This window comes from Centruroides vittatus, unplaced genomic scaffold (genome assembly GCF_030686945.1).
Source record: "Centruroides vittatus isolate TY-2023 unplaced genomic scaffold, ASM3068694v2 contig_651, whole genome shotgun sequence".
NCBI classification, from domain to species: domain Eukaryota; kingdom Metazoa; phylum Arthropoda; class Arachnida; order Scorpiones; family Buthidae; genus Centruroides; species Centruroides vittatus.
Window position 1 is genome coordinate 2,679,270 of NW_027122405.1, and position 12,341 is coordinate 2,691,610.

General features: G+C 31.1%; 1 protein-coding gene across 2 annotated transcripts in view; it reads left to right on the forward strand.

Moving 5' to 3' along the window:
- The window catches only part of LOC136979908 (SAM and SH3 domain-containing protein 1-like), a 133,647-nt gene extending 121,403 nt beyond the window's left edge, over positions 1-12,244 (forward strand). For both annotated transcript variants that reach the window (XM_067275941.1, XM_067275942.1), the window contains 4 exons: positions 195-345; positions 3,808-4,799; positions 9,515-9,646; positions 11,030-12,244. In XM_067275941.1, the coding sequence (XP_067132042.1) occupies positions 195-345; positions 3,808-4,799; positions 9,515-9,646; positions 11,030-11,311 (1,557 nt within the window). In that variant the 3' untranslated portion in view covers positions 11,312-12,244. The remainder of the gene's footprint in view (positions 1-194; positions 346-3,807; positions 4,800-9,514; positions 9,647-11,029) is intronic.
- Positions 12,245-12,341: the final 97 nt, after the last annotated feature.

The window sequence follows — 12,341 nt, forward strand, 5'->3', positions numbered from 1 at the left end:
TTATTTATTTCATTTCTGTTTGAAAATAAAAGAATGTAGATATTAATATTACTTATTTTTTAATCTACATTTTCTTTCTTTATATATTTTAATTACAAAAAAGAATTAATTTATAACATTAATATTAGAAACACATACATTTATTGATTTATGATATCAATTCATTACAACTTATTTGAATATTACATTTACAGGATTACATGAATGTTTTTGTATTGAATGGATATGAAGATCTAGATACATTAAAGGAAATCGAAAAAGAAGATTTGGATAGTTTAGGAATTCACAATCCTGATCATTCTCATAAATTGTTGAGAGCAATTGAATTGTTGCAAGATTATGACGGTGAGATTTTGCATATAAATTTGTTAAAAGTTTATCAATAATCAATTTTTTCCCCCTGAAAACTTCACACAGTTTGGAATATGAAAAAATCATACAAATCATATTTCCATATATATCCATCATATTTCATATAAAAAATATGAAATAAAAATACTAAGACACTGTTATGGCATAGATAAGAAATGTATATTCAATGATACACTGTTATAGTATAATAATGTGTATAAGAATGCTCTGTTGAACAATTAATATTTATTACACACAATAAATGGTAACTGTTATTTCTCATATTAAATTTTTTAAATTTCCATATTTAAATTTGAAAAATACAATTTCTAATGCAATTTTTTTTTTTTGATAGGCATTTAAAATATAATATAAAACTTGTATTCAAATCTATACAGTTACTACTGAATTTAAATATTCAAGTCTTAATCATTTTATACTTTTTGGAAGGTTGTTATTATACTTACAAAAAATCCTTAGCACAGCAGAATGTAACTACATTTATTTTTTCTTTTGAAATTGAGTTAGGAACATTTTCAGGAATCTTAATAGTAAAGTGTGGTATGTTAGAACAAACAACTCTACAATGAATGAAAGCTACAACAAACAGTTTTTATTTACAAAATCGAAATGTTATGACAAATTTATATACTATAATGAACACAGAAGAATACTATTGGCTGAATGTATGTGCACACAATATGTCAAGGTTTTCCCAGTTTGATTGGAGCCTCAGTCATCCTACTTGTTTTTGTTTCAAAGATTCAGTAATCTACTTTTCATGCACATTAATAAAAAGAATACACAATCTAAAGAAATATTGTTTATACTTTTCAAATTTACAGTATATAAAAGTTAAATAAATTAATTTTATACTATTTCTACACTTATTTTTTTCACTCTATATTATATTTTCTTGTTTAAATGGTCATGTTGGATGGCTTTCCTTTAGATTGTGGGCCTGGAATGGATTGCCTTAAATATATATATTTCAATGTATGCTAGAACAAACATGCTATAATAAATGAGGTTCAATTATGTTTGTTTTAGCATACCCAATTGTATACTTAAATATTTGAAATTACTTGTATTGGAAATATTTGAAGTGGTAAAAAAAACTAATTTTTAATTTATTGTATCTATGAGAAATATTTGAATGCAAGGTTAAATGACCATATCTACAAGTTCTAGGGTAAAAAACAGTAACTGCCCATAAGTACTGTAATTATGACCTTCATTCCTGGAAATATTCCTCAATGCTATCATGGTCAGAAGCACATCCACAGAGGAACTAACATTAGATAATTACTGGCACTAACATAAGTAATAATTCACAAAAAGGCTAATATATGACTTTTCATAAAAAGAATCATCAAATTCGACAAGAGTTTTGTTCTTGTCATAAGAGGACCCTTCAAAAACCCCTGGCTGTCATGTGGTATGAAGCTTTATCTGGGAGAAAAAAAGAAAGATATCAGTTCTTTTCACACATTTTTCCTGCAGTTTGTGATGTATAACATATTATTTTGTGGCTTGATAACTGCACTGGGCAGAATAAAAACTGGGTGCTTTTCAATTTTTGGGTGTACATCATGAACTTGGTGGAAATATTTGTGGATGTTATCAAGATGAGATTCTTTGAGCCAAGACATGCTTATGTCTACAAGTAACTTACACCACTAAGTAGGGCTTAGTCATGAGAAAAGGGGAAAGGTTTGATTTTTCTGACTACAATGATGCTGTCAGAGATAGCAACTTGAAGCACACTAACATAAAAGAAATGAATCCAGGAAACTTTTGATACTGGCCTGACCAAACCTTAGAGTACAAGCTCAAGAAATCTGTTTCAAGGTCATATATGGTGCAGATGGTTTGTATAACAGTGCACGATAAATTTCTTGCTTAAAAGACTGCCTTCAAAACTGATCAAAAGGAAGTAAACATCCTAATAGCAAAATGTGCATGGAGGAGCCTTAAGGAATCTCTAAGGAAAAAATCCTTCTTTTTCTTAGAGGAAGCCATCATCATAAATCTGTTAACCTTAATACCAGAATTATACCATTTGTTTTGGAAAGAAATGCCAGTCACAAATGTGGATGACTTCTTAGATACAGAATAAATTTAGAATTGAATTCAATTGTAAAAATGCATAATATAATCAGAACTTCAGGAAGCAAAAGTGTCAGAATCAAATATGTAATAAATTAATTTATTCATAATTAAGGAAATAATTATCAGCAAAATGGCCTATAAGATGAAATTACCACAAAACCATAATTCAATTTTTTATCAGAATCTTTTCCCCTGGATACACTCTATCAAGTGCGTATCCAGAGATGGGGAATAAAAGAGCAAGTGCTCCCAAAACAAGAAAGCAGAATAGATATAAAATATTAAAACCAATATAAATGCATCTGTAAAGATATAAAATCAGCCTTGTGATTTCTGTATAAAATTGGTCAATTTTTATCAAAGTAATTTTCTTATGCTTAGAACTCTTCCAGGGTCTTCTCAGAAGTGGTTTTGAGCATAAGAAAATGCAGATCTTGAGGGTTAATGCCCCAGATCTACCTTTTTCTTTTATTACATGCTACTTCCTAATTTTCTCCTGGATCTACACTTATTTTCTATCAAAACATAGATACACAGGTTTTTTACATGCTTAGCAAGAACACTATCTACAAATTAAGGTACTGTACATACCTAGCAGGTACTGTTTTAAAAACATTATATGAAACAAGCATAATTTGATGGAATATAAATATAAATATAAAATTTAAGCTTGGTTTTTGCAGGATAAATATTGTTAATATGGTAAGTATAAATGTAAATTTGTAGATAAACATGAATTTCTAAGATTGTAAGTTATAATCCTTTTCTTTAGCATGGTGATATTATTATTAAAATTTGATTCTCTTCTATAATTGTAAAAGAATAAGTTAATAAATTTTATTAGTTATTACTTTTTGTATTTTTAATGTTGTTAATAAAGATCTATATTTTTAATTGCTTAATCCATTCTATTATTAAGTTATTTGATTTTGTTCAAGTAGACTGTGAATTGAAACATTTGAGGATGAATTATAAAAGTTTCAAAACATTTTTGTAATAATAAATAGGATTTATACAATTAGTTAAAAAAATGTTTTATTTGTTTTGAGACAATACATCCTATTATTAATGTAAACATTTAACATTCTTTCTGAATTTTTTTTATTTATTTATACTTTATAAAGTTTATCGATGATAAGGATAGATTTTGAAGAAAATTTTTCAGGCTTCAAGATATTCACATAGAAATTAATTAAAGTTCATCAAGAATATTAATATTGTTTTATATGTATTTGTTATTTTGAAAGTATGATATTTGTTTCATAAATTCATTTAAATTTAATATTTTGTAATTAAAATTTGTTAAAGTATGTTTATATTCTAAATATTTTCTTTGATATTAAGGAGATGCACAAACACAAGAAGAATATCAAGAAGAGAATCAGAAATCATCACCTAGAGATTCAGGCTGTTATGCAAGTAACGAAAATCTCATACATAAGGAAACTGCTCTTTCTCAGAATTGGCTTACAACAGCCGAAAATGAAGACAATGAAGTTAGCCAGTCAGAAAGTGGAATCCAGTCTAGCGAAGGCCCAGAATCTGGAGCAACAATTAATAACCTAGATACTAACAGTATTTCGGGAGAATATAATTCATCTTCATTTATGACATCTAACGAAACACCTAGTTCTAATGAACAGAATGTTGAAGGAAATTTACCAGTTACCAATTACAATATTCCTCCGCACTTTTCTTTCGATGCACCGGCAACGGCTGGTTACGAACAAGAAATCAACGTGCCGACTCGCAATCAAGACAGTATTACGTGTTTGGAAAGAGAGAAAATTTATGACAAGAGACATTCGTCTAGGTCTGCGGGTCCTTCGGTAACTTTTGGTTCGGGTAAAAGCTCTGATTCGGCCTTTTCGGATTATTCGAAAATGAATGGCAGAAGCGAGCGAGTCTTAAGTGAGCCCAATTGTAAAGTTTCTCATTTACTGTCTTCACATTCACCCATAGCCAACAGTATTTTACATTCTCGTATCGAGAGTAACGAAAACTACAGAGATATATATTGCAGTCATGCAAAAAACTCCATTATTTATTCCCGTCAGTCTTCGGAAAACCATCCCATAGACATTTTTAGTAAAAACTCTAAGTCTGCCTCATTACCTCGTAATAAATCTCAAAACAGTGACAGTGGCAATAATACATCCGTACAAAAGCATAGTTTTTTTGAAAGTAAAAAGTCTAAGAAATCAAATCAGAGGAAAGCAAGTCTACAACCAGTTGCAAGGAATCCATGTCCTTTACCATTGTCTATTTTATTAGCAGTTACAGATAAACTTGAAGAAGAATGCATTGATCTTTGTGAAGAACCATATACAGATAAGGTATAATTTTCATTTATCAATATTTTATTGCATCTTATATACAGATCTTACACATTTGTTAGTGTATTAATAAACCAACAAATGCCTAAATAATTGGGCTATTATATGACTATAATTAAATAATAAATACAAATGAATTTGGTATAGAGGTAAGTGTTAGGTGCCATCTCTTATTAAAAATTATAATTATTAATTTCATCCCATTCAAGTGAAACAAAAACTTCATGCACTTTTGTGATATTTATCCATTGAAAGAAACTAAAAAAAGTCAAGTCTTAGGGGAGATATTAAAGTATTACTTAATCATGTCAGTTCAAAAATATTTGAAATAATTGCTCAAAACAAGAATTCATACTGTTTTATAGCAGTGATAAAAGATGAAGGATGATGATTCTCTGAGTAAAATTAGTTTTATTAAGAATTTAATCATATCATGAGTTTTGAAACTAGGGGAATGCTTCTAACATTATTTGTAAAATGCACAATCGATAGCATGACAATCAATAATTGTTTGTAAGTGAAAAATGAGCACAAACAATTCGGTACGTAGTATTATTTAATGGCAGACTCTCAAATGTCATTCAGTAATTTTTATTACTTCTACTATATTTACAGATATAAACCACTTTATAATACAGGCAACTACAGATTCTTTGGCTCCATCTCTTCTGTATTTAGATACAACTGTAGCATAATGCTAAGTATTTTTGTGTTGCATATAGCCTATGAGTAGTAAACATAATACCATATGGGTTTGTCTAAGCACACACTATTAAGTGCTTGATGTCATATTTCTCAGAAGCATTCCTTTTGTTAAATAGCACATACCTGTATTCGTATACAAGAAGAATTGTTTGTGCTCATTTTTCACTTACAAACAATTATTGATTGTCATGCTATTGTAATTCCCAGTAGTCCTAGACTAAGGGGAATCCGATTTAATTTTGTAACGACAAACTGCCAGACTACAATATTAAGCGCATGAAGGTAATATTACAAAGTTTTCTCGATGTAATTTGTACAACAAAATGGCTAGACTACAATAATGAGCACATGAATTTACTATTACAAAATTTTACCGATCTTCTGGTTTTGGCACAAAACTAATTACTTCACCCGGTACAATCTAACTAATATAACAGTCCTGATGTAGTTCGTACGAAAGAGTCGTCTCCAAAACGCCGATGCGAACGGATGAAAAAAATATAAAGTTCTACACACTTCCCTTTCGTAGTTCTGACTTGCTTGTCCACTTCTCTCTCTCCTGACGAATCGCACAACCGAAAAGTGCTAAGAACAAAAGGGGACATCTTAAATACTTCTCCACAGTGGCTCCCCTACCGTGGAACACAACCACTACAAACAAAAAAACAATGATAATACTAACCAAAATGGTGTAACACCACACTATCGATTGTGCATTTTACAAATAATGTTAGAAGCATTCTTCCCAGTTTCAAAACTCATGATATGATTAAATTCTTAATAAGACTAATTTTACTCAGAGAATCATCATCCTTCATCTTTTATCACTGCTATAAAACATCCTATACATTTTAACAAGCATTCAAATAAGAGAGGACACCTCACTTTCAGGATTACCATTTTTTTTTTAAATACAAAGAAATGTTTATTTTCAATAATGTTCATATCATTTTAAAGCTTGAACATTTACCTATTTTTCTAAATAATCACCATTTCAGTCAATGCATTTTTGTATGCCCAGTCATACCAACTCGCTGCCATGTCATGTTAAACCGATTGAAATTCATTGCCAATTGACGGAAGTGTATGGCGAGTTGTGCGTAGATGCCAATAACATCCTCAAGTGGCGAAGGGAGTTTGCAGCTGATTGTACTGAAATTCGTGACAAAGAAAGAAGCAGGAGACTGTCAATTTCTGATGAGACAATTGAGAAGGTTGATCAAACCATGTGTGAAGATCGGCGAATCACTCTGGATGATCTCTGAAGTTTGGTTCTTGGAGTTTCCCGATGCACCAATCATAGGATTTTAACAGAAAAGTTGCAATATCAAAAGGTGTGTGCAAGTTGGGTCCCGCGACATGGCGGTGAGCTGGTGTGACATGGACATACAAATATTGCCACAGTGCCTACAAAAATGCATCGACCAAAATGACGATTATGTAGAAAAATAGATAAATGTTCAAGCTTTAAAATGATATGAACATTATTGAAAATAAGCATTTCTTTGTATTTTTTTTTAAAAAAAAAGGAGACCTTACTTTTGGGATTACCCTTGTAATTAAGTACATAATAAAATTCTGTCTTTGGAAACAATCTGATGATAAAAAGAAGAAATAAAAACAGACTAAAGAATATACAACTTATTATTAACATTGCTTCAAGATGACAATAAAACTTAATTGATTTGAAAGTTTTTATTTCTGTATCCAACATAGCTTTGACAAGGGACAGGGCACAATGTATTTTGGCCAAACTAGGCATAAAAATTTGTGTGGTTCCAACTCTGATCAAATTAGATCCCCAGAACAGCAAGTCAATGTTGTTATCCTTCGATCATTTAGATTTGAAAGTATTATTAGCGTAAACTAATGCTTCCTTTCATAAAGATAATGAAATCTTTTATAAAAGATAGTTTCTATATATTTTTATTGTGACATCATCACTAAAATATAATTAATTAATTAATGCTGGGCTGAAAGTTTTAATTTAATTTAGAATATATGCTTGCCCCTCATAGATCACACTTTTCCTTTATAACAGAGGTGTGCCGATCATCTATCTAACACCTTTTAGGAAAAAATTCTTGAATTGAAATAACGACTTCTGGTTTGCATCAGAAGTTCGTATATAGTTAATCAAGGCCTCCTGCCCTTAAGGTTTCCGTATCTGGTCTCGTCTTTCATCTATCAAATGCCATTCTCGAGATTAAAGAAAGATGGATGGACAACAGTGGGAATTTATAGGTCTACAATTTTTTCAAATTGCAGCCAACTACCAAATTAGGTCCATTATCATCTTATCCATTTTTGATGTTGCTGGAATGTTATTGAAATTAGACTCCAGATCAATTTTGCTATTACAGTAAGAATTGAATAGTAAATGTAGTATGATTAAATTTTAAAATTAAATTCCTTATTTATAGAAATCTATACAAGAAAACTTTCATCTTTAAACTGAAAATATTCAAAAAAAATCGTTTGAATTCATTTAAATATGACAAAAAGTCATTAGGGCATCAAAGTTTTAGAACATTTTTAAGCTTTTTGTTAAAAATATCCTGTGTTTTTTTTTTTTTTTTTGAAGCATTAAAAAGTACAGTAGAAATTGGTTAATTGGGTAATTATGGGACCAGAGTGATACTGCACCAGACAATTTTGTTATTTTCCCAAAATTCAATGTTACATGCAATTTGAATGTTGCAGACTCTGTGATACATCACTAGCATGCACTGCCTTATGCTCTGGATTTGTTTACACGAGTTCTTTATTCAATCTGATAATGATACAATGCACGACTACCCTGCATTAAGATGAATATTTTTGCAATTTTTTTTAATCAGTGATCTGTTATGGCACACTATAGAAACTGGGCAATATGTCCAAACAAAATTCTGATTTGTGGAATAGTAGCATGCTGAATTATCATCTCACATTTTTAGATTGTCTGGTGCCAGAACAACAAATTTTCACTGCAAAATATAGCTGTATAAAGAACAAAAACCTTCAAAGAAATGTCTACACTTTATAAAACTTTTTTATATCTATGAATCTAATGTGGCATGAGCTGATTACAGTAGAGCATCGATTATCCGACTTAATTGGGGACGGTTGGTCGGATAACTGAAAAGTCGGATAACCGAAAAGTATGAAAAAATACATTATTAGTATAGTGCATTAGGCCTGGTTTAAATACTAGCCACCCTTTCATGGTCGAGCCAGTGCTGCCAGCTAAAACATGCAAAAAGTTAACAAAAATAATATTAAAGTAGCCAAGACATAACCAAATGTTGTAGCTCCACATCACTAGCGGACATTTGAATTTGCCGACTAGAACACGGTCGGTTAATCGGGGATCGGATAATCGATGCTCTACTGTATTAAATATTACTATAAACAGATCTGCCACTCTTTAGGGGAAAGTAGAATACACTTTTTCCAATCAACTTACATAGTCTTTATTTTGCAAGTACAGCAACATCTGATTGTACCAGTAACTATATCCTATTTCTGCTCCTTTAATCTTTCTTCTGAAACCTCAAAAGTATTTCCCACACAAACATTATATTAAACAATGATTTTATTAAAATATGAAAAGGAATATGTTTCTAATAGGGGAAAATCATGATTGGATGAGGGAAATTTTAATCTGTAACAGCATAATCTGTTTTAAAAGCAATCTCAAAATAAAATTTTTAATTATCGTTTATATGAGATTTGTAAGAATGTAATACAAAGCTACAAGGGCTGCACTGTTATTGAATGCAAAATACATTTTTGCATTCATTTCGCATTCAATAACACTATTGATTAGTATTGCTTTTACAACTTTCTCAAAATTTGAGGTTCCTGGAGGATGCATAAATCAATTATATATTAAAAATACATGAAATTAAAACAAAATATTTTAATAAAATTTGGTAATGATTAGGAGCTGTAAAAATAGAATATTCTTCTCAATTTCTTAGATTATATAGAAATAACTTGTATTTAATTACAATTTATATTTACAGATGGGATTTTGTGGAATTCCTCCTGCTCTGGTACAGAGGTATGCGGAAGAACTGCATCAAGATGTGTACGACATAGCACAAGCTCTAGACCAAACCCGTATAAATGCTTTACAAATGAGAGGCCACAGAGCAGTATGTACATATTTTTGTGTGTATTAATAAGACTTATTTAAGAGACTAATTTTTATCTATATGTAATTCATTGCAATATATATTTATTTTGAAGATAATAATCAATAATAAATATATTTTTCTGTTGTAAGAAAAGTTTAGATTAGAAATTATAAGTTGCTGAAACAGACTCTAATTAATGTAAATCTAAGTCAGTTTATGAATATAATTGACAAGACTGTGGTCTTGTCTATAAAACGGTACTACCGGTTCATGTTACCAGATTATAGGTATGAAGGAGTACATGTCAAAAGTTGATATTTGGCAGAGAGTATTAGGTGCCCAAATGATTTGCTAATAAATAAAATCCAGACTTGTAGGTAGTCAGGGGACCGAGAACAGAGTCAAAATAAAATACAAAATGGTGACTCTATTCTACAAACAGGCAAAATAGGCACCTCACCCCACCCCACCAAAGTCAGGTGGGGAGAGTACCACCCGCAGTCATTCTAGGAAGTGAACTCTGATCTTAGGACTGAGCACGTAGTATTTTCTTTGTAATCTAATTTTGTAAATTTGGAAGTGCTTCAAATATGACGTTAAAACAGGGTTTTATGTCGTTACAAGTGGGTTTTTTAACATTATCTAGTATAGTAAAATCGTGGGACCAATAAAAATTTGACATGTAGGCAGAGGGTGCCACCGTGCAACCTTCGCCCTCTGACCTCACTTTGCTCCCAAACTCCAACGGGGAGAGAGATCTTTTTATTTCATTTAGTTAACCTTTCGATTCGACAGCCGTGCCAATCTTGGATTTATATTATATCTCGACATTATTGTAAATATCGTGTAGCCGATACAAATTAAGTATATTACCAGTTTCTCAGTTAATTTTTATCGGCAGAACAAAAGACACAGAACCCGTGGTTGAGGTCAACAGACAAGGTAGGACGCAACCCAGTATTGTTTGTGCACAATAAAAAAAATAACTTCGGACGATACAATACCCACGATTATTTTTTTCAAAAATGGGAAATTTTCATTAGGCATCGACAAAAATTCAACCCGGGCTGACACGCAATGGAAAGAAATTTCTACATTGGATAGGTTAATTTCACCGAAAATGCATCGTGGACGACCTCGTGGTCGTGGCCGGCAAAATTTGAACGATCGCGCTCAAAACCAGCAATACCAAAGATTGGAGAATGAGAGTGATATCCGCCTTGAGCGTCAAAGTGATTGCGCTTAGTAGTGAATCTCGGAGACATAGTCTTGTCCCAAATACGGCTTTGCCATTTTACTTGTTTGTAAATTCTATTTTTAGTATATTAAAGATTAGAAATTGTTTAGGTAATTAGTACTTTTATTCTTTGGAAGAATAAAATACCTGTAAAAATTTTTCAGGTGCCGAATGATTTCCTTGGAGATTCCTGTCTAGATCCCATGTTAGAAGCAAATTACGGCAGTGTGACGGACTGGTTGGTATCCCTGGGACTTCCTATGTACGATAATTTATTAAAATTAGCCGGTTTCAATCATTTAAATCAAGTCGCAGCAATACGAACCACTGACTTACAAGACTGTGGTATAACTAATGTGCAGCATATCCGCCTGTTAACTTCGGCTATCAGTGTTCTACATTTGCATACCAATCCTAGCGAACAAAGGTACAATAGTTCGGAGTGAACATCGCTCCGGAAGGCCAATAATTTTTCTGTCTCCGAATACTGTGATTCAAGTGAAATTTGGTTTATTGAAACGGGATCAGAATGCAATCACTCTAATCACAATGGGCATTGATAATTTACGTTAGAATCTTAATTTGCAATTTGAAGACAATTGTTTCCAAGGGTTCACGGTACGGACAAGAGGTAAGGAAAATTCTTCCGTTCACGTCCGATGTAATAAAGTGCCTGCATCGCGCATTAAATTTTATATATACTAAAAAAAAGTATCTGATTAAGGATATAACTGTAATCATTCCAATCCATTATTTTGAGATTATAATATATCGGCATACATATCACTGTCTAAAGCATTACGTACGTGTGTGTGGATGGAAAACATTAACGATTTTGACTACTGTTTCTTAATACCAAAAATTAAAATAAGAGACCAGTTCCTTTATTTCTAATTTATTGCACAAAACTTTTTTTTTATCCTCTCTCATTTTTTTAATCACCCAATAGAGATTGCCGAAACAATGGCAAGCGGGTGGAAAATCTAGTTTAAATATTTATGCCTATGGAATTGTTTGTCTCGTGTGCATTATGTATTTATTTTAAAAAAATTGTACACAAAATTTATTATCCATTTCTATGTAAATTTATATTTTGAGTTTAATAATTTATATACATATATATAAAAAGCCAACTATCGCCAGCAGAAATCAATTTTTAAAATATTTATCAATGAAAGAGGGCATATCATAAAGATTACATATGTTTATTATACGCTCAAGGAAATCAAATGTGATATAATTTGAAATAATATATCAAAAAATTTGCACATATCGAAATTTGTTTATTTAGAAATAGAATTTGTAGCACGATGCAAAATAATTTCTTTTTTATCAAAATATCAGAAAATGAAATATTCAAATAAGGGCAAAATTTGTTTTTATTTAAATGTCCTGGACAAGCATTTATCGGCACATAAATTCTGTTATCTGGCAGTTAGAGAATGTTGTGATTTGTGTGATAGACCAATAAAGTTT